This window comes from Stomoxys calcitrans, chromosome 3 (genome assembly GCF_963082655.1).
Source record: "Stomoxys calcitrans chromosome 3, idStoCalc2.1, whole genome shotgun sequence".
Lineage (NCBI taxonomy): Eukaryota > Metazoa > Arthropoda > Insecta > Diptera > Muscidae > Stomoxys > Stomoxys calcitrans.
This window is the reverse complement of record NC_081554.1, coordinates 6,828,365-6,851,158: the sequence shown is the minus strand read 5'-3', so window position 1 is coordinate 6,851,158 and position 22,794 is coordinate 6,828,365. Positions and strand designations below refer to the sequence as shown.

The window sequence follows — 22,794 nt, the reverse complement described above, 5'->3', positions numbered from 1 at the left end:
AATTGCGCGCTCTATTGGCTCAAGAAGTCAAGATCCAAGATCGGTTTATATGACAGCTATACCAGATTATAAATCGATTTGAATCATACTTAACACAGCTGTTGGAAGTGATACCAAAACACTAAGTGCAAAATTTCCGTTAAATGGGACGAGAATTGCGGTCTCTAGAGGCCCAAGAAGACAAGACCGAAGATCGATTTGTATGGCAGCTATATCAAACATGGACTTATTCGGCCCATTTACAATCCCAACCGACATACACTAATAAAAAGTATTTGCGTAAAATTTCAAGCGCCTAGCTTTACTCCTTCGAAATTTAGCTTGCTTTTGACAGACAGACGGACGGACATGGTTATGAGGTCTTAAACGCATATTTCGAGATTTTACAGAATTGCGAAATGAGTATACCCCCATCCTATGGCGGAGGGTATAAAAATGGATGTTGAAATAATTCCATCGAAGATACTTGTAGACACATATCTGTAAAAAGAAGTACAATACATATGCGAATACACGCCAATTAGAGCGCCTTCTATTCGTGTTTGACATACATAAGGAAAGTCTTCTGGATACAGAATGTGACAGCACATATGTAAAGTACATACCTTGTGATAACAACTTTAGGGAAGTTTTAGTTAGTAAGTTAATCGTTTAAAGGCCTAAAAAGAATGAGCGTGTTGACTAGCGTCGCGTTGAAAAGTGTTGAGTTACATACCTCGCGCAGCACTTATGCGTACTGACGCGTGCATGTCAGAAAACATTAAAATAGGTTTCCAGTTTCTCACTCCTAAAAATTTTGAGAACATTTTCTGTTTGATTTTTTTTTTGGATATAAAAAATTTCCGACTTTCGACAAGCCAATTTCCCCCCAAATCTTGACCTTATATGAAAGGAAATTTGTATATCCACCACCTTAGGATAGGGGGTATATATATATAATTTCCGACCCTACAAAGTACATATATTTCGGATCGTCGTAAAATTCTAAGACGATTTAATTTCCGCGTGTCTATCCGTACGTCTATGTTGTAATCACTCTACAGCCTTCAAAAATTGAGATATTGAACTGAAATTTGTCACAGATAAGTGTTTTTGATAGAGCTGGCACGCTGGTTTAGTTCTTAAACCTAAACCGATCTGCCGATAAAGGTTCTAATGCCCATAAATGCCCTATTTTTTATCCGATTTTGCTGAAATTTGAAACAGTGAGTAGTTTTAGGACTCCCAATAACCGACCCAAATATGGTTCTATTGTATATTTAGATATATTGTAGCTGCCATATAAACCGATTTGCCGCTAAAGGGTCGGAAGCCCATAGAAGCTTTATTTATTAGCCGATTTCACTGAAATTTGAAACAGTGAGCAGTTTTAGGTCTCCCAACAACCGACCCAAATATGGTTCAGACCGGACTACATTTAGATATAGCTGCCATATAAACCAATCTCCCGATTAAGGGTCTGAAGCCCATAAAAGCTGAATTTTTTAACCGATTTCGCTGAAATTTGAACAAGTGAGTAGTTTTAAACCTCCCAACGTAGAACCCAAATATGGTTCAGATCGAACTATATTTAGAGATAGCTGCCGTATAGTCCGATCTGCCGATTAAGGTCCTGGAACCCATAAAAGCTGCTATTACCCGATTTCGGTGAAATTTTAAACTGTGAGTTATTTTAAAGCTCTCGACAACCGACCTGAAAATTGTTCAGATCGGACTATATGTAGATACAGCTTTCATATAGACCGATTTGTCGATAAAGGGTCGGAAGCCCATAGAAGCTTTATTTATTAGCCGATTTCGCTGAAATTTGAAACAGTGAGCAGTTTTAGGCCTCCCAACATCCGACCCAAATATGAATCAGATAAGACTATACGGGTACAGCTGTCACACAGACTGATCTTCTAATTTTGGGTCGTAATCCCATTAAAAAGCGGATTCCTTGCCTAATTTCGATGAAGCTGTTACTTGTATATGAGTTCTTGGGGCCTGAATATAATATGATCGAGACCAGCCCCTATTTAGATATAACTATGGACATAGAAGTGGAGTTATAATAAAATAGGATGATTATTGTGGACCCAATATTACTCTGAATAAGAATGACCTTTGTATTCCCAAGAGGAGGGAATAAACCTGACTTTGTCTCATACCAACCAAGAAAGTTCTTGGTGGGCGAAACCATTGAATTTGACTGCAGATACACTCTGGACGGCTCGAATTAAAGCGGCCAACTTTGAGATAGTCAGTAAATTCATCTATCTCGGCACCGCCGTAACCGAAACGAATGACACCAATTTAAGATAAAGCGAAGAATAATACTGGCAAACAGATGCTGAATAAGCAGTTTAGAAACAAGGCCACCTCTCAACAGACGAAGATTACACTGTACAAGACACTGATACTAATCGTGTTGGTATATGGTTCAGAGGCATGTGGACTTGTGAAAGCAGATGAGGCATTACTTGGAGTTTTTGAGAGAAAGATTCTTCGTAAAATATATGGAACAGTTTGCGTTAATAGAGAATATAGGCGACGTATGAACCACGAGCTGTATGAGCTGTATGACGACGATAGCATAGTTACACGCATCAAAATACAACGGCTGCGTTGGCTAGGTCATGTTGTCAGAATGCATGAAGAAGCTCCAGCAAAGAAGTCTTTTGAAGGCAAACACGGTGGTACACGCAAACCGGGAAGACCAAAAGCCCGATGAAAAGATCAAGTGGCGGGAGACACCTCGAAACATGGTGTTAGAGATTTTAGAATGAGCGCAGAAGATCAAGGCCCTTGGAACGCTATTCTACGTTCGGCTAGAGGAACAAATGTTCTGTCATAGCCAATAAAAAAAATGCGAGCTGGATCTGACAAGTAAACACTAAGAAGACAGAAGAATAGGAAGGAATATGTATATTTGCAACATTTGGCTTCAATCCAACAACCATTCATTTGAGTCCCACATTATTATTCTGCTCGGTCTACGTAACGGCTTACGGTTTATGTTACAATTTTGTCTCATGCTGCCATTTTGTATATTTTCGTTAGGTTCAAATCGATTCTATCCGTGACAACGTGGTGCATTTGGACTTTCTTTAAAGTTTGGTAATAGACCCAAATCCTGTAAGTAATTAGACATTTATAGTAGTAGAGTACAGTAGGAATGCAATCAATTTATAACACATTGTGATAAACAATTCAATTACACACAGTTGTTTTTTTTTTTCTCGAATATAGTTGCATTAATAATTCAGATTTATATGCACCAGATAACTTCAAGAGTTGTTGTTGTACCTTTATTTTAATATTACACAACTTTCAGCGAAACTTTGACAGTTTTTATCTTCAAGACATGATTTTTGGCACATGCTACCCCAAAAACTCTTGCTGGTGTGGTCATAGTTAATTTTGCAGTTCGGTTAACACACATATTCAAGTTATATGCATTTTCTAAGCGGAAGCTAAACTTTCAACCATATTTTTGAGAAGCAACACCACTATGATAGTAGCTTGTGTAGTAATTTCGTAGAAATTTTCTGAAGGAATGATATTTTTTTGTGAAGAATAGACCAACCCACTTCAGAAAAATGTTAAACGTTAATGACTACAATGGAAAATTATGGTGAAGTTCCCTATAGTATTACAAAATAAATGTTCTTTTGTGATTATTTGCACAAAATTGTTATCTCGTTTCGAAAATTAATTAGAGATACGATGTGTTACAAATGCAACCCGACATACTGCAGTGCACTGAAAAAAATTTTTTAGCTACAACTTGTTTTGATCAAGCAATTGAGAAATCTAAAGGGAGCGATTGTATAATACGTGTGTCATATTTCAGTCAAATCAAAATAGAAGACGATCTCCAGATACCCAAGAAGTCAAATCGGAATATGGAGTTCTATGGGAGCTCTAGCAATGCAAGGAACGATTTGACTCATTTTCAATCTCACGCGAGCTACGTCAACAAAAAGTTAAGCGTAATTTTTTATGAGTGACGTCTTAATGTCATCTGTGATATTTCATCACAGTGTATTTGTATGCGACCTTTTATTTAATATGTTCAAACTAGCATCCCGATGGTCCGTTTTTGTTACACCCTTTTTAGTGTAGGACTTCCAAACACCTAGGTAGTCACACAGTTTATATGAAGTTTTGTAATAATTGCGTATAAAATTTCGGAAATCTGTCCCCTTCTGTACAGACAGTACTAAATATTGGGTTGCCCAAAAAGTAATTGCGGATTTTTCATATAGTCGGCGTTGACAAATTTTTTCACAGCTTGTGACTCTGTAGTTGCATTCTTTCTTCTGTCAGTTATCAGCTGTTACTTTTAGCTTGTTTTAGAAAAAAAGTGTAAAAAAAGTATACTTGATTAAAGTTCATTCCAAGTTTTATTAAAATGCATTTACTTTCTTTTAAAAAATCCGCAATTACTTTTTGGGCAACCCAATAGTACCAAGAATAACAATACATTGGAAAAATCATTAATTCGCCCAATATATATTGTCAAAGTATTAGTGATTCCCAATTTTGTGAGATTATCTCAATTTTTACAGAAAGTATCATTTTGTATGTTATAGTACCTAAATATACGATTTTGAAAAACAATCTTCTGGTCGCCCAAAATTTATAGTCAAGGTTTAACGGTATCCCAATTTTGAGAACATAAGATCACTCTGTAAAGAATATACCGTTTTGTATGTTTTAGTAACTAAATGCACGAATTAAAAACAAAACTTCTTACCGCCCAATATTTACCGTCAAGGTGTAACCGTATCCAAATTTTGAATGCTTTAGCTCAATTCGTAAAGAATGTACCATTTTGTACGTTTTAGTACCTAAATGTACGATTTTAAATAATCTTCTGGTCACCCAAAATGTATAGTCAAGGTTTACTTGTATCCCATTTTTGAGAGCTTTATCTCACTCCATTAACAAAGTACCATTTTACACATTTGAGTATCTAAATATATGAAAAAAAATATCTTCTAGTTGACCAATATATTATTTCAAGGTACCAATTGCACAACAATTAGTACGTTTTCTTTCACACGCCGTATTTTTGTCAGACTGCGATAATGTTTGTCAAATTGCTTAATTTTAGCAGTCGCCAGTCGCTGTAGGCGAAGATAAGCTATTTCGTACAGTTTGGCACTTTTTGGTACCAAAATGTACGAATTTTGAATAGATCATTAAGTCACCCAATACATATTTCTTTCTTGTTTCTACAGCTGAGTATTATGTTCCGCTTTTCAAGCGGAATGCTGTCAAACTCCATATAAAAAAAAAACGTCGGCGAAACGTTGGCTAAAAATAGGCGGAAAAGTAGTACTATGTTTATAGTGGGGAAAATGGCAAAAAAAACAAAGTGGCAACTTTGTTCAACTTCGGTCCAGATTTGGATTTAGCTGCCATATAGACCGATCTCTCGACTTAAGGCTTTGAGTCCATAAAAGGCGCACTTATTGTCCGATGTCACCGAAATTTGGGACAGTGAGTTAAGATAAGCCCCTCGACATACCTCTGCAATATGGCACAGATCGGTCTAGATTTGGATATAGTTGCCATATAGACCGATCTCTCGATTTAAGGTTTTGGAGCCATAAAAAAAACATTTATTGTCCGATTTCCCCGAAAATTAGGACAGTGAGTTCTGTTATGCTCTTCGACATTTTTCTTCAACTTGGCCCAAATCAGCTCAGATTTGGATATATTGGGTTGCCCGAAAAGTAATTGCGGATTTTTCATTGACAAATTTTTTCACAGCTTGTGACTCTGTAATTGCATTCTTTCTTCTGTCAGTTATCAGCTGTTACTTTTAGCTTGCTTTAGAAAAAAAGTGTAAAAAAAGTTTATTTGATTAAAGTTCATTCTAAGTTTTATTAAAAATTCATTTCAAAATCCGCAATTACTTTTTGGGCAACCCAATAGCTGCCATATACAATAGATCGATATCTCGATTTAAAGTCTTGGCCGCATAAAAGGCGCATTTATAAGCCGATTTCACTGAAATTTGACACAGTGACTTATGAAAGGTATTTTATTAAAGTCTAGGTGGCGCTTTCATGACCATGCATGTCAGAATTAAGAGGGGGTCACCATCGCTTTTTGTCCGATGTTATCGCCAGGATTTAAACGCAGGCGTTTAGCGTTATACGCGGATATATATCCATGGTGATGGGTTCCCAAGATTCCGCCCAGCCGAACTTGGCACTGTTTTACTTGTTAACGCTTTTAAGTTCTCTTTTTCCAGTGTATGCAATACCATCTTGGTGTTGTTCCTTAACTTACCATTCATAGACGTGACTTTTGAAAAAAAGAAACTTAGAGTGCATTTCCACAATTTTTAACTTCAAAAGTCAATATCAATTTAAATTTGGTCGAACTCCCAGTGGGTAGATACAAGAACATAATCGCAACACATTTAACGTCAGTTGGAAAACATTTAAAATGCTAAAAAATTAAAAGAAAAGGCAAACAGACAAACAGAGCAGCTTGCAGACACGTATTGTCAATTGGACAAATTTATCAAAAAAAAGTTCAGACCATAAACAAATTGTTAGTACTTAACTGTGAGCCGACTAAATGAGAGCACCTTCACACCGCCGTCATCGAAACAACAACAAAATTGCATAGCAGTTCCAAAAAAAAAAATATTCGGAAATTTAAGTGTCAGATTTTGTTTGTAATTTTTTTTTTTCGATTTGATGTGAGTTCATTGGAGTACAATAAACCAAGAGACATGAAGTTTAACACAACTTTGTTGATCTTGGCTATGCTGAGCGTATATTTCGGGCCTCCATCTATGGTATTGGCCAAGCAAGCTAAGACTGAGGTGCAAAACGGTCTGAATTCAACGGGTAATTTGTGTTTCTTTCATTTTTCATTTCCAACAACAACAATTAAAATAAAAATTTTGAAGAGTGCTGTGAAAGTGTGGGAAGACTTCAAAAACTGTGATTTTTTTTATAAAAATGTTTTGTGTTGTGTAATCACTTATAATCAATATAAAAGTTTTTGACATTATTTAAATTTTTTTTTGCTTTTTGTTTGTCAACAATTTGTTTACAAAGCTAAATTTTAGCCAGTTGTAAAGTGCGATTAAAAACAAATGAGTTAACAAATAATGAATTCAAAAAAAAAAGATAATAAAAAAACGCAATAGGTTCGCATCGGATTTTGTCTGTGCCAGACGAAGTTTCGAATATAGTACCTCCAATAAAGATGGCTTTTGTTAAGATGCCTTTGCAATATCTTTTTGGAGGGAAAAGTCAAAAAATTACTACAGCGGTCATTAAATATATCCACATCCAAAATTGGAAATAAAATGCAGTCTTCAAGTACGTTTATATTTGCCACTAAACCCAGATTTATGGCCTTTTCAAGATTTAAGTGCTAAATCCTATGTTTTTTTGCAGTTTTTACCCCACTTGTGCGGGATTTTTTTTTTTAAACCCAAATAAACCCTATTTCATGGCTGAATGATCGATAAAAGTACCAAAATATGCAACTGTTTTCAAGGATTGTGTATGGATGTGTGTGATATGTACATTCATGTCCCCCAATCCCCAAAAAATGATGTGTAAACGAACAGGATTTGTTTTTGTACAATATTTAGTTAAATCCAGATCATAAAATTTTCAATGTTAATGGTCAATGTTTCAAGTTAAACGTGCTATTCTAAGTGCTCAAGTCACACATTTATCGATTTATCAGGATTCACTTGCGAAAACATGAAGTGGGTAGGCCCCATGAACATCATTAAGGATGCCAAATCTGCCGATTGAAAATGTCATCAAATAGGATAAAACGTAAACAAAGAATGATTGTAAACACAGAACAAGTTGACATCTTCAATGCCAAGTACTGTCAAAAATCAAAAAAAATTGGAAGTCGGCTAATCGTTTGGCTTAACCTTGTTCAGTGAATCCCGTCGTTTTATATGGAAACTATGGAATTATGCATCAATTTGAACGATAAGTGTTGAAAGTTATAACTTTAATCCAGCATAAAAATGCCAACCATATCGATTGAATATGGAGATGTTGGCTTATATAGATGCTATATCAGGTTATAAAGTGTAATTTTTATGCGGTAGATTTTTCGGCAGCACTAGCTGATAACTGTGTTCTTTAGAGTACTCTGTGAAAGTGAAAAATGTTCAGTATACTCTGCCATTTCATCAAGGAGAAACTCATAAGCAAACGAAATTCATACTCTCAGCTCGAAGAAAATCTACTGTTTTTATCGAAGAATTGTGGTGAGCCATGAGGCTCATCACGGGCTAAATGGATACGAAAACTTTCGCATCTCGGGTGAACAACAGCCACATACCGTACAAGACTTACCGAACGACAATTTGGTGTGGCTTCATCGGTCCATTTTTCTTTAAAGACGACCATGGGAGACACATTACCGTTAACGGCAGTGGACAACATGTCCATTAAGTTATTTTTAACAAGTAAAGACGGGCGAAGCCGACCTTTTGATACCCTACACCCCATTGGATATGCTGGCTAAGTCGGCGAAGTTAAAATTTGCTTAAATTTGATTTTTTGAGAAAATCGATTGATAAATGGGTTAGCAAAGGCCTTAAAAGTGAAAACCCGGGAGATGCATATATATGGGCGCTATATCTAAAACCTAACAAATTTCTATGAAATTCATTAGTCATCCAAATTTTGTGAAGATCTCTTAACAGATTACTAAATAATTGAGTATTATTCAAAATTGGACGAAAAAATATTTGGGAGCCATATCTAAATCTGAACCGATTTCTATAAAATTCAATAGCAATACCGGAAGTCATAAATCCTTTGTATCAATTTTCTTTCGTGTGAATCGGTTAATAAATGATTACCTCTGCCCGGTAAGCTTAGCGGGTTCCAAGTTTCATTGAGGCTTAAAATTTAATCAGTAAACTTTTAAAGAGACCAGGCAAGTCCAACAAAACACAGCAGCCGCAAATCAACCAGTTAACGTGAGCTCCAGAAATCGAAACCCCCCCGGTCCCAAAAGGAAGGGTTGTCTTTGATGGTAAATTGTGGATTAGTTAGTGTAATTCAAATGACTGGAATCTATGGCTGTATTACACCAGAAGCATCCCTCTGCCGACGAGTGTCTAGGTACTATGGCTGTATCATACCAGTAGATTCGCTGTACACTACCACTTGAGTTGAGTTAGGCTGCGTTAGTGTGGCTGTCACCGAAGTTTTCGCATACTTGCAATGGCTGTCCGACGGCAGCCCAAGCCCAACTGCACCTCACCTCACTCGAATAGTAGAACATGCTATTGGTTCATGAGTATCTGTGATTTCGGTGTATGAATACCTGTGATGTAGAAGTGTACAGTCAAACATTGTTACAGTGATGGTATGAGCAAGTTTAAGTGAGTATCATCTCTCAGTAAAAGAGAGTTAGATATTATTGCATAAAACAGGTTATGAGAATAGCAAATGGCAGATAATTGGTGGTTGAAATTTACTAATAATGTCAAGACTTATAGGAGAACCCTTCGTGCAAAATTTTGTGAGAATCGGTTTATAAATAACGATATAATTGTAATTTAAGTCCAAATCGGACGAACATACGGGAGCTATATCTAAGTCTGGGCCGATTTCTATGGATATCACTCATAATGTCGATATTTATAAGACAACCCTTCGTGCAAAATTTCGTGAGAATCGGTTTATAAATGACGATATAATTGCAATTTTAGTCGAAATCGGACGAACATGTCTATGGAAGCTATTTCCAAATCTGGACCGATTTTTTCTTATTTCAATAGGCTTTGTCTCCAGGCCCAGGAAAATGTTTATGCCAAATTTGGAGACGATTAGATGAAAATTGCGCCCTGTACTTTGTACACAAATTAACATGGACAGACAGACGGACATAGCTGAATCGTATCAGAAAGTGATTCTGAGTCGATCGGTATACTTATCAATGGGTCTATCTCTCTTCCTTATGGGTATTACAAACAAATTCACTTTGTTGTAGTACCGTGTACCACAGTAATGGTGTAGGGTATAAAAAGTATGGCAAATACGAATTGATCGATTTCAATACCAATTTGAGTATTTGATGGAAATTTAACCACGACTCAATGGTAAGAAGAATGCTTTTGCCCTTGTCTTAACTTTTTCAGAACAAAAGAATTTCTCTAAAATTTTAACTTTAGCTTTAATTGGCTCGGCTCTACAACGCCGAAATTTGGATAACCACCATCACGGATATACGTATAGTATGTATATTAGAGTGTCCCGCATAATCACATTTTTTTCATTTTGGGCCCAATAACAAAGCACAGGCCTGCACAAACCCATTCATTGGTGACCGTTTTGGGAGTATTTTTATCTCAAATCCAACACCGCTACAGTAAAATATCAGAAATTACTCGCTGTATGTAAAAGCGTCTCGCTGTCATTTTCAATAGTTGAACTGATCACACAAATCGTTTGCAAACTGTTGTGTCTACCCATGCTTTTGCCAAATCAACCACATTGCCACAAGAAAAATAGTACTTTATCTGAAGCAAAGTGTACCCGAATACATGCTTTGTGCAACATGCACTCATTGAAATCCGAATCAATCTTTCTTTGTGCTGAAGGGCTCATTTTTTACATTCACTCATCTTGTTGGCTTGGTGTCTTGTTATCTGCTTTACTCAGTTCTCAACAGTCTCATACAATGTTGTATTTTTAAACGAAGAGTTAAGTTCTTGAAATACTCTATGATTGTTAGTGTGCCTTGAAAACAAAAATGAATGGTCTTGCGCAAGCCTTTAATACGAAGTATCGACATAAACGCACAGTGGGACAAAATCGAAAAAAACTAGTAAAAAATTTGACGTTTGATAACAAGTTAAGATAATTTGAATATTTGAAATGTAATTGTTAAGGAGTTAACAAAATCAAGTACTCAATTTCTCTAGGTGATCCGGACACCTCTTGGCAGGCTCTTAAGATTGGTCCCCTTCGCATTTCGAAAATTTGTTCTAGTTGCCAAATCTTCATTTGTGTCCCGATTTCGAAAAGGGCAAATTGAAATTTTCTGCAAACGAAAATTAAAATGGAAAAATTTTTAGGGGAAATAATCAATAGAGATAACTTAATTTTTTTTTTCTTCATTTAACAGATAATATTGTTTTTAAAAACCAAAAAAAAAAACGTTCGGAAGTTTTTCACAAAAAATATGGTTTTTATTTATTATGTTTGTTGGTTAGGCTGGTCATTGATTTCATATATTTTTAATGATTCTCCCAAAGCAGAGAGATATGAGTTGATTGACTACGATAACGAATATCACTAGAATGGAGGGTTTTTTATTGACTACAGACACTATTTAAGACCGGAGGCGACACGCTGATAAGGCGTATGCGCAATCTGGCTAGAAGAACGCATACCCGATGATTGGAACCTCATCATACTATGTCCCGTACACAAGAAAGGAGACAAGACGGAATGTGCCAACTACAGGGGAATAAGTCTCCTCCCCATCGCGTACAAAATACTCTCGGGCGTACTGTGTGAAAGATTAAAACCTTAAGTCAATGAGATAATTGGGCCCTATCAATGCGGCTTTAGACCTGGTAATTCCACCCTAGACCAGATATTCACACTGCGCCAAATACAGGAAAAGACCCGAGCTCCCCACTTATTAGTGTCTAAAGTCGCTTGAAACTTCAAATATTTATCACATTCCACCACAACTCCATTGTGCAATGCAACATGCCATAAGTGTGCATTATTCGACACTATGACGCAAATGTGATTTATTTACTTGAAACTTTTGTTCAAAACAATGCTTTTCAATTCTTTTAAGGTACTCGCTTTACTTTTTATAAATAAATGGATAATTTAAATTGGTAAATAACACAACAACTGAGAACAGACGGAGGTGAGGAATTTTATTTGTTATAATCTTGAAAAAACCCCAAATGCTGCTCAAATTCTATATTGTTATATGGCTTTAACGCACATGAAAAGAAGGGTTAATTTTTATAGCCGCCACCATAGGATAGGGGTATACTAATCTAGTCATTCCGTTTGTAACACCTTGAAATATTAATCGAGGACCCCATAAAGTATATTTATTCTTGATCGTCTCGACATTCTGAGTCGATCTAGTCATGTCCGTCCGTCCGTCAGTCGAAATCACGATAGAGGTCGAACACGTAAAGCTAGGCGTTTGAAATTTTGAACAGATTCTTAATATTGATGTACGTCTTCTTGCAAATGGGCCATATCGGTTCAGATTTAGATATGGCTCCCATATAAACCGACCAGACGCAAGTTTTGTTCGATTTGGCATGTTGTGTACTGATATGACTTCCAACAACTGCGTCAAGTACGGTCCTACCGATTGGTCAAGCACCTGATATAGTTCCCATATAAACCGATCTACCGATTTTACTTCTTGAGTCCTTACATGCCGCAATTTTTGTCCGATTAGACTGACATTTTGCATGCGATGTTACGACTTCCAACAACTGTGCCAAATACGACCAAAATCAGTCTATAACCTGATATAGCCCCATATAAACCGGTCCCTCTATAATCCTTGTTCGGTTCCTAGAAGATTTTTTTTGCTGGTTTGACAGAAGTTTGGTATGCCCTACAACTTAATTTATTTTCTATAAATTTTTAGCAGAATCCATGGTGGTGGGTTCCCAAGATTCGGCCCATTCGAACTTACTTATTTTAATTATATTACAGTGTTGTCGTTAATATTTTTGTATTAAACAGTGGTCTAATATTGTTAATAAATCGTTAGATGATTCTACACTAATACTCTTCTTAAATTTATTTGCAGCTTGTTTGGAGCCCAAAACACCGGGTTTATGCCGTGGCAAATATTTGCGCTATGCTTTCGACAATAAGTCGGGCAATTGCATTGGTTTCTACTACTCTGGATGTGGGGCCACCCTAAATAATTTTCTAACCTATGAGGAATGCCGTCGCGATTGCATGCAGCGCGTCAGATATTGATTTGGATATACACATAGAGACTGAAAGAGAAATTTTAATAAACATGCATATATAATTTTTTTACTAGTATAAATAATGTTTTAATAAAAGCCCCACTATAGAAAAGTATCGAAGCGATTTTTAAATTTTTATTTGTAGCACTTTATGTAACGTACAAAAGCTTGCCATTGAAGTTGACTAGCCACTCTATGCCACCAGAGAACACAAAACCGGGTACACTCAAAAAAGTGACCCAACGGATTAGTTAAAATAAACTATTTTCAATAAAGTTTAACTTCATATAGCACTAAAGACATTTTTATTCGGTTTTAGTTAATGTAGATCTGAAATATATTTACACCATCTTGAAAGATATTTTGAACGGATCCTGAGAGAGAACATCCCCTCCTAATGCTGTCAGCATTTGTGTGGTACTATGCCATGTAAAACTTCTCTCCAAAGAGGTGTCGCACTGCGGCACGCCGTTCGGACTCGGCTATAAAAAGGAGGCCCCTTATCATTGTGCTTAAATTTGAATCGGACAGCACTCATTAATATGTGAGAAGTTTGCACCTGTTCCGTAGTGGAATTTTCATGGGCAAAATTGCAATTTGCAGATGTATTATTTATTCTCATATCCTTTGTTTTATTTTATTAATATATTTCAACTTTAGACGTTGGTAATGGAATTTTCAAACTTTTAGTTTTCAATGGCTTTGGAAAAATTCCCAAATAAGTCGCAGAGGATTAAGTGCCTTATTTTCCCAGAAGTTGCGTTGCGCCATATCCACAATATTTTAGAGACTGTTGAAAAAGAAATGAGAGTGTTTAGTATAGATACGTAGTTTTATTTTCAATCTAAAATTCATGTTGAGGTAAGGACCCACATCAAGCTCCTGTGTGAGCAAGCTCGTTTCGGTGCAAAGGACCGGTCGAAGCGGGAACAAGGTGGCCATTGGTTATTTAAAGGCGCCAATAACTCGCCTTGTTATATCGAGCATCATAGGCGCTCAGTATTTGTACAAGAGCCGGTGCCGCCCGGCCTCTCACTGAGACTCTCCGCTCGATAGCGTTGATTGTCTGCGACTGCCGTTGCAGCATCTCCGTATGGAGCATTCCACCATCCACAACCTGTGGATGCGCCCGGTGGAACGCAGGTAAGCTTTTTGTGACAGCAATGAACACCACACAGATCGGACCTCAATGTTCCAACCTGTGTGGTGCTCACAGCTATCCGTACGGGATATAAATTCTTTGCGAAACAGTTGCGTTAAAATATTTCATCGCTGCTTAAATTGTAGATCGCATTTCAATGTTAAAAGTTCCTGCAAACAAAGTTATATAAAGATCCATAAAACAACAGAAAAATTTCTAGTTTTTTTTTATTAATTGCTAATGCTTATCCAAATTTCAGGCAGTGTCACGCTGTATGTTCGGCCTATTCTGAGCAGAAGCGATAAGAACTAATTTCTGATATACCACTGCAGCTAATCAAATTTCTTCCTGTATTTATATTAGGAGAGGAGGTTGGAAATTGGAAAAGAGAGAAGAGATGGATAGCGACTCACCAAATTGCAAATAGGAAATTTTGCCCATGAACATTCCACTAAGGAACAGGAAAAAACTTCTCACATATCAATGAGTGAGTCCGAACGGCGTGCCGCAGTGCGACACCTCTTGGGAGAGAAGTTTTACATGGCATAGTACCTCACAAATGTTGTCAGCATTAGGAGGGGAAAACCACCGCTGAAAATTTGCTCCTGATGGTCTCGCCAGGATTCGAACCCAGGCGTTCAGCCTCATAGGCGGACATGCTCACCTATGCTCTACGGTGGACACCAAATTTTCCTTGATAATTTTATTTCATATTTTTCCCCTTTTTCCTTCTTTTCTTGCTACCGACCACGATTTCTCTTGGAAAATGCTTACATCAGACTGAGCGTTGTAATACTGTTTGTGCTACACGGGAATGATTTCCTTGCTTTTCAATTGTTACCTGTATGTGTGTGTGTGTGTTGTGACACGGCACCTGCTCTGAATGGTTTATGACCCAGCGCATGATGCTTAACCGCACATCCCAGGCAAACAGAGGAAAATGTAAAAGGCTGATTTTCCTTTTTAAATAAGAATTTGTGTCAGTTATAAACCTAAAAAGGTTTCTAAGGGCATCTTATTTAGGGTTTATAACATGGATCTATTTATCCTAAACAAAGTGAAAAAAGTTCTTGTAAAGGTTGATTTTTAAAGATCTATAGGAAAGTTTTTCAAAGAACAAAACACATAAAATTCAGAAAAATGCATGAAAACTATTTAAATCGATAGTACGCTCCATATAATTTAATGTTTGAGGATTATTTCATGAAAATGCTGACCATGATTGGGCTTTAAATGGTCAATCCGCTTAGCATACTCTTTCCAACATTTCGGTATCTCACTATTAAATGCTTCAATGTTGTCTTCCATTGCGTCAATTGAAGCGTGCTTATCTGTATAGACATGTGCTTTAACATAGCCCAACAAAAAATAGTCTAAAGGCGCACGACCTAGGCGGCCAATCGACCGGTCCCGAACGTCAAATAAAATATTAACCGAACTCGCCTCTCAATAGGTTAGGTTAGGCTGATAAGAGGGTGCAGACATTAATCCGCCCCATGCTACTATGGAAATACACCTAAGCCAGTAATCGGCTTGTTGTGCGCTCTAAATACTATAAAGCAACCTCTAAAATGAAAATTTTAAGTTAGGAATTCCGTGCTACTTACAAATCCTTACTTGTTTTCAATACCACTCCCCTAAGTTGGTTCATGCCTGGTATTGTGTCTGCACCTAAGTGCTGGTATCTATTAGACGCGAAAGCCGGACAATGACAAAGGAAATGTTCCAACGTCTCATCATCTTCCCCGCATGGCCTACATATGCTATCGCTTGCCGCACCGATTTTACATAAGTGAGCTCGTAGTCCTATGTGTCCCGTTATGATATCAATAGCTATACTAACCTCCTTCTTGCGCCTCTCAATAAGTCCATTGTTACGCGAGCTGGTTGCCACTTGCCACACAGCTCGCGTAAAACCGCATGTCATGCAAGTCAAGCTCTCGCATTTTAGGCAAAAAAAGTTGGATATCATCTCACGAAAGCGCTCACCATTCACAGTTATGTAACGATTCGCATCATCTTTGAAGAAGTACGGTCCAATGATGCCACCAGCCCACAAACCGCACCAAACTGTGACTTTTTCTGGATGCATGGGTAGCCCTTGCAATACTTCTGCCTGATCCTTACTCCAAAATCGAAAATTCTGCTTATTTACGTACGCATTAAGCCAAAAATTAGCTTCGTCCATAAAATGAAAGAAGCGCGCGATGAACTTTCTTAGCAGAGCACGCATTTTTATAATAAAATTCAAATTCAATTTTAGTTAAAACTTGTAAATGTATTAAATTTATTCAATTATACTCAAATTTGGGAAATTCTTAAACTATTTTGAACGAATATTTATTCAAATTGAAGAATATAGGTTTGTAGCAATCGTTGAACTCAACATAACATGTTTATATTGGGTAATTGAAAAACTTTGTTTGTTATAGGAATATTTAACTTGTAGAGAAGAAACTTGGTTAAGTAAAATGACTTGCCAAACCCAAGTTTATGAACTATTTGCCATTAATTACAAATGAGTAAAACTTGCTAAGAAATTGCATTTTTTCCTTGTTTTAAAAAAATTGCATTTTTTCCTTGTTTTAATCAAGTTTTAACCAAATTTGATTAAAATTTGCTAACTAATTTGTGTTTTACTTTATTTTATGCGTATCATTTTTCTGAGTGTAGTGCCAATATTGCAGCAAATATAAAATTCGTTGGCTGGCAGTTGACCAAAGAGTTTTTTTTGAAATCGTCAGAAAAGAGGATTTTTTGACAAGGATTTGTACATTATATAAAATGTTGATAACATTTTCAACAAAAATAAAATTTTAACAATTTTAAATTTAAAAAAAAAAAAAATCTTTAAAAAAATGTACACAATTTTCTATACAAATAAAATATTGAGAAAAAAGTGGAAACCTCATAACTTTGGATTATAAACGGTTTTTCTTATTTTGCAATATTTATTAAACTCTTTTCACAGAGTGTTTCGTGTAACGGTCGAAAATTCACCACTCAAGTTGTCTTGCCACATTAAAAGCACTCTCACAAATATAGCTCTGCCAATATTGTAAATCTCATTGTAGTTAAGAAACCTTGTAAAGGTCATTTGAGTTTAAGCTCACTCTCTCGCTTCTGTGTACTCTTATCAATTGGTCATGCTGTAAACCAGTTGCCATGAGTCAAAGAGAAAAAAGAATTGAAGAGTTTATTGCTTATGACCAATGCAAATCAGTCAATTGACGAGGAATGGATGGACACGGATGGTTGTGTTAACAATTTTGCCGGCTTTTCAAGGAAAAAAAACGTGTTGTTAACTAGCTTTGCTCCGTAGCTGCAAAGTGGCGTTAAATATAAACAAAAGTGATTTTTCCAGCTCGCATTACTTAGCACATATACATGTTATTTATTTTATAATGTTGACAATTGTTATTATAGTCGTTTTTTTATTTTTGTTTTTGTTTACTAAATTAAATGATAATCTCTAGTTTTTTTGTGGAGAACAAAATTAATATTCGAAATTACACCCAAAATAAAATGTTAGTTAGCAAAACAGTGTCTGTAGTATTTTTCGACATTTTACTACGAAAGCTATTAACATTTTGTCACTCGATTCGTTCGCCGTTTGATTTTCAATATAAAGTGTGATTTTTTGTTAATTTAACAAAACACTCAAATTTTCATCATATATTCAAAATTTTTATTGCAAATGTAAATTTGCCCATGAACGTTCCATTAAGGAACAGAGGCAAACTTCTAACATATCAATGAGCTTTTTATAGACGACTCCGTGTCACAGTGCGACACCTCTTTGGGGAGAAGTTTTTACATGGCATGATTAGGTTAAGTTTAAGTGGCAGTCTGCCTTCAGACTCACTTAGATATTTTCGTCCACAGGAACAGAAGAAGGAAAATGCCTTCTAGTTCCTACCGTTGAACAATCCAGATCGCTTTAAAAAGCCCAATAACTTCACTAAATCAGACAGGTTCTCAAAGAAATGAGAACCTAAAGTGGAACTCCTTCTAACTGCTAGTGTGGGATACACACACAGAAGGTGTTCTGTGGTCTCTTCTTCTTCGATGTCCTCACAGCTTTGCAAAAGTTGTTGCTGCCAACCTTCAGTCTGTCAGCATGTTTTCTGATTAGACAGTGACCTGTCATGACGGACACAATGACTGCGACGTCTGTTCTAGCCAATGACAGCAAAGCAGTAGACCTCTTCAAGTCTAGATAAGGCCACATATTTTGGAATGCTCACAGCCTCCTCTTTGTGACCATCTATCATTCGTTGTCCTTCGGGTCTGGTCCTAAAAACTTAGCTAGAGGCATACCCACAGATTCCAGTATCCCTGGAATGTATAGGGTAGTTTCTGGTCTCGCAAGCTCATCCGATTTACAATTCCCTGGGATATCTCTGTGGCCCGGCACCCAAAACAGCTGAATTTTGAAATGTTCAGCCATCTCATTCAGAGATCTGCGACTGTCGAATCGTTGAGTGGAGCGGATGTATTGTTATTTCACTCGGCAAGAATTTTCCTGTAACTGATAATAGGTCATTATTTTTGAAAGAAACATTTAAGTCACTCAAGGATAGCTGCGATAGAGGTATCCATTAGGCGGTTGATGATCTGCGTCTGTATTCAGTGGAGCGGCAGATCTAGAGCCCGGGAGTAGGTTAGAATAGACTCCAAAGACCCAACAGCTGCGGTGGTAGTATCAGGCCGAAGCTTGTCTGCTACTGAACCCTTCACCGGTGGAGCGGAGGCTACACTTGCCGAAAGACGTCTGATCGGCAGGGGTATTTGACGAAGACACCTGGTTTGAGTCTCAAGAACAAGGTCGAACCTATTCTTTCTTCGCATGCCTATAATTTGCCTAGGCCATCGGCCTTCCCCGGCAAACCAACACGCTCTTTAAGAGGTTGGAATAATAGAAGACGCATCGCTCTCAGGTTTATTGAGAAGCTTGGTGCGAATGATCCTAAGACTCTCACTAATAGGGAGAGAGACTACTTAAATTGGGCTCGGGAATTCGCTGCACAGGCTACCCCAAAGACTACTAGTCTAGATTCGGAAACTGCATCCGAGTCAGCCAAAAGACTACGGCCACCTGGAGGGCATCCCATGCCTAAAACAACTAGGGCGAACAACAATAAAATGGGCCCAAGAACCTTTGCTATTGTCGCTAGGGATAGTTTGGTGACGGCAGTTGTCGACAAGGGAGAAGAACAAGGCTGCATATATAGGAATACTTGGAGTGGGATAGTCATTGGACTGTCATCAGTATACTCCGACGTCCTTGCGGAATTTTCTGGGTGTCCTCCAGTTTGTGACGATGCAGACTGGTATCGGGGCCTTCGGGGATCAACGCGCAATTGAAATGTATCGTTGTACGCTAAAAAAGATTGGTGAGATCTGGCCAGGTGCAGCACTAGATTTAGTCAAGAAGGAATAGTATACCAAGGATTCCCTCAGATCCTGAATCGATACCTCGAAGACTAAGGCAATGTAATCTCAATCTTTCAACCACCGACTGGAAGATTTGTAGATTGGATGAGGCAGATGGTAACCGGAGACATGCAGTATTCATACTAAACTCCGACTGTCTCGCAGACCTCAACAAGTCTGAAGATATTGTATCCTACGGATTCAACAAGTTGAAACTGAAGGTCTATAGAAGCGGTGGGGTCGGGGAATTAGGAGACGACTCAGCAGGTGTTGCTAAACACTTGCCTGAGGAACAATCGACCACATCGCTAAAGTCTGGCGGATTGCAGGAGACTGAAAATCCTCCCGCCACAATCGAGATGGGAGGGGATGGCATCGAAACGGAACCTGACAAGCCCTGTGTGGGTGGGTCACAAAGTTGGACTGGGCTCAAAGTGTGCGCCAGCGGGGAAGCACGGAACTCAGAAAGTACTTCGACAGCAGAAGCAGTAAGTGAAGCATCTAAGGAGAAATCGTTCACACCGCAAGTGTCCAGTGTCCTGAGGAAGAGTGGTTCCACATCTTTCTCACCGGCCCCTGGATGCGTACGGAAGCTCATCTTGACGAATTCTAATGAATCTTATGAGGATAAACTCCTGGTGGAGTCAGAAGACGAGGCTAACACAAAAGTTGTGGAAGTTCTGAATCCTGACTATGGTTCCACAGCTTTCTCACCTGCCCCAGGATGCGTACGGAAGCTCGTCATGACAAGTTCTAACGAATCTTGTGAGGATAAACTCCTGGTGGAATCAGAAACGGGGCTAACACAACAGTGGTGTAAGTTCTGAATCCTGACTATGTTCCGGTTTCTACAAATAAATCTCCACCATTGTAAAGTAACTTCGGCGGCACTAAAGGTCCTCATGATATCAGGGGGATTTGACATGGTTCTTATCCAGGAATCATGGGTGTGTGGATGAGTGGTTCGTGGACTAAGAATTCCGGGATTTAAACTTCTCAAAGGTACAGGGAATGGGAGACACAGAGCCTGTATTCTTGCAAAGAATAGTCTTCTTCTTCCGTCGCTAAGCACTGAAGATTTAGTAGTAGCCAGCCTTGAAATAAATAAGTCTCATTACTGGCTGGCTTCCCTATATATGGCACACGATTCAGAGATGCCGCCTTCAAATCTTAAGTCGCCGGTAGAAGCCGCTTCTGTAAGAGAAGTTCGGATGTCAACGAAAGGAGTGAGCTGGTGATTGAATATTTTAAAAGTTGCAATCTGGCGATTTGCAATAAAGGGGATAAACCGACCTTTATTACCAGGAACAGGCAGGAGGTACCAGCTATTATCTGTGTATAGGAAGATATAAGTGGAAGAGTATGCGACTGAGAAGTGATGGACCACAGCTTCTCTGATCATCGTTATATTAGTTGCAGCCTTGGAGAAAATACTGAAGTACTGGTCCCTCGGCTAAACAGAAAAAAGCGACCTCCATGGTGGACCCCAGAGCTGGTTGGTCTAAGGAAGGACTGCAGCAAACTCTTCAACAGAGCAAAAGCCACAAGAGCGACACAAGATTGGGATATCAATACGACCCATGGCAGCCGGTTGTACGTACCAAATTGACCCGATGGTTTCGACTCCCTTAAGTCGCCCAGCCCTGATGATGTATCACCGGTTGAATTACAAGCTGTGTCTGATAGACTGGTTCCCTGGCTTAGGGAGATATACTTTGCTTCTATGAGAAGGTCATATATATTAACATGGCATAGTACCTCACTAATGTTGCCAGCATTAGATTTTCTGACGTTCTCGCCAGGAATCGAACACATGCGTTCAGCGTCATAGGCGAGCATGCTACGGTTATTGGTTATTCGATAAATTGATCTTTGCCATGGAACGATGATGCCACCAACCTATAAAACACAACAAACTGTTATTGTTTCGAGATGCATCGGTAACTCTTGCACGGCAAGCGGCCAGATGCGACCATTTAGCTTATTAACGTATCTATTCAGTCGGAAAAAAGCACATCACATCATTTTTCGATAAAAATAAAAGTGGATTTCATACGAGCTGTTGTCACAAATCACAAATTTTGATAAGAAATGTCAACGATTTGCACTGGTAGCTCGTTTGTTAGTTACTCCACAACGAAATAGCAAAGTATACTGAACACTTTTCGCTTTCAGAGCTTACATTTGGACACAATTACCTGCCAGTGCTGCCAAAACCTAACTCATAAAAAAAACCTCTTAAGACTACAGTTACGGGTTGGTAAACCCTTGACGATGACTTTTCCGATTTTATCAGAACTATAAAAACTATCTACCAACTGAAAGCACTCTTCAGCATTTTCACGTCCCTCGTTCTACGGCGAACATTTCGGTTACAGCCTTAAGATTTTTAATTTCTAAAAAATTCTTATTACAAATAAATTTTTTTGAGTGTATATGTAAAAATAATATTCATACGAATTCACATGCTAACATGTTGAATTTGTACTTTAATTATCATAACTAATAACTGTTTTAGCAAACACACGAGAATAGAATGGGGGACTTTTTTACTTACAGATCAGCACTTTAAATCATTGAACGAATCTCGAATAAACCGTGACGAATTTCGATCACTGTCGCACCCTTCAAAAAATCACAAAAGAAAAAAGAGAGAACTAACTACATATAAATACTTTCGTTACAGTGTCAAGAAACGATAGCTGTAGTTCAATGGGAATTTCATGATTGTATTGACGTCAGATGATGGTCCAGATAAGGACTTAGAGGAAATCCCCCGATTAGGGAAATGTTTGTAAATGTCTATAAAATTTTCTAAGAATTTATAATTAAGCAGAATTTTGTCGGAAAATAAAATGTCAACAAAATCGTATGTATAACAAGTAAGGTAAGCCAAACGTCGAGCGGTACCGACTATATTTATACCCTACGCCTAATCTTTATGTGTAAATTAGGCAATATCATTGAATGGGCCCTATATCTAAATCTTAACCGATTTTAATAAATTTTATTTCAACAGCCACAAGAGAGTGTTATGTGCTAAATGTCCTAAGGATCGGTTAAAAAATTATCACATTAGTGCATTATATTGGGTTGCCCAAAAAGTAATTGCGGATTTTCATATAGTCGACGTTGACAAATTTTTTCACAGCTTGTGACTCTGTAATTGCATTCTTTCTTCTGTCAGTTATCAGCTGTTACTTTTAGCTTGCTTTAGAAAAAAAGTGTAAAAAAAGTA

The 22,794-nt window shown here is 37.7% G+C and overlaps 1 protein-coding gene and 2 long non-coding RNA genes across 4 annotated transcripts; 2 read left to right on the top strand and 1 right to left on the bottom strand.

Moving 5' to 3' along the window:
• The first annotated feature begins 6,308 nt into the window (after positions 1-6,308).
• LOC106094221 (PI-stichotoxin-She2b) lies at positions 6,309-13,094 on the top strand. Its single transcript, XM_013261422.2, has 2 exons — positions 6,309-6,857; positions 12,811-13,094. Exons 1-2 carry the CDS (start codon positions 6,740-6,742, stop codon positions 12,984-12,986), a joined length of 294 nt encoding a protein of 97 aa, XP_013116876.2. The 5' UTR covers positions 6,309-6,739; the 3' UTR covers positions 12,987-13,094.
• LOC131996411 (uncharacterized) lies at positions 7,073-7,647 on the top strand. Its single transcript, XR_009397845.1, has 2 exons — positions 7,073-7,337; positions 7,416-7,647. It is a non-coding gene; the product is annotated as an uncharacterized LOC131996411 (long non-coding RNA).
• LOC106094223 (uncharacterized) lies at positions 10,764-22,383 on the bottom strand. 2 transcript variants are annotated; one of them, XR_009397844.1, is made up of 3 exons: positions 22,114-22,383; positions 13,325-13,769; positions 10,764-11,049 (listed from the first exon to the last, which is right to left on the bottom strand). It is a non-coding gene; the product is annotated as an uncharacterized LOC106094223 (long non-coding RNA). The 2 variants fall into 2 exon arrangements; XR_001222518.2 differs by lacking the exon at positions 10,764-11,049 and having other exon boundaries at positions 13,256-13,769.
• Positions 22,384-22,794: the final 411 nt, after the last annotated feature.

What these genes read in the sequence shown, in the direction of transcription:
- LOC106094221 (XM_013261422.2), top strand. Translation starts at nt 6,740, where the DNA reads ATGAAGTTTAACACAACTTTGTTGATCTTGGCTATGCTGAGCGTATAT. An exon ending in AAACGGTCTGAATTCAACGG is followed by an intron (nt 6,858 to 12,810) that starts GTAATTTGTGTT and finishes ATTTATTTGCAG; the next exon opens with CTTGTTTGGAGCCCAAAACA.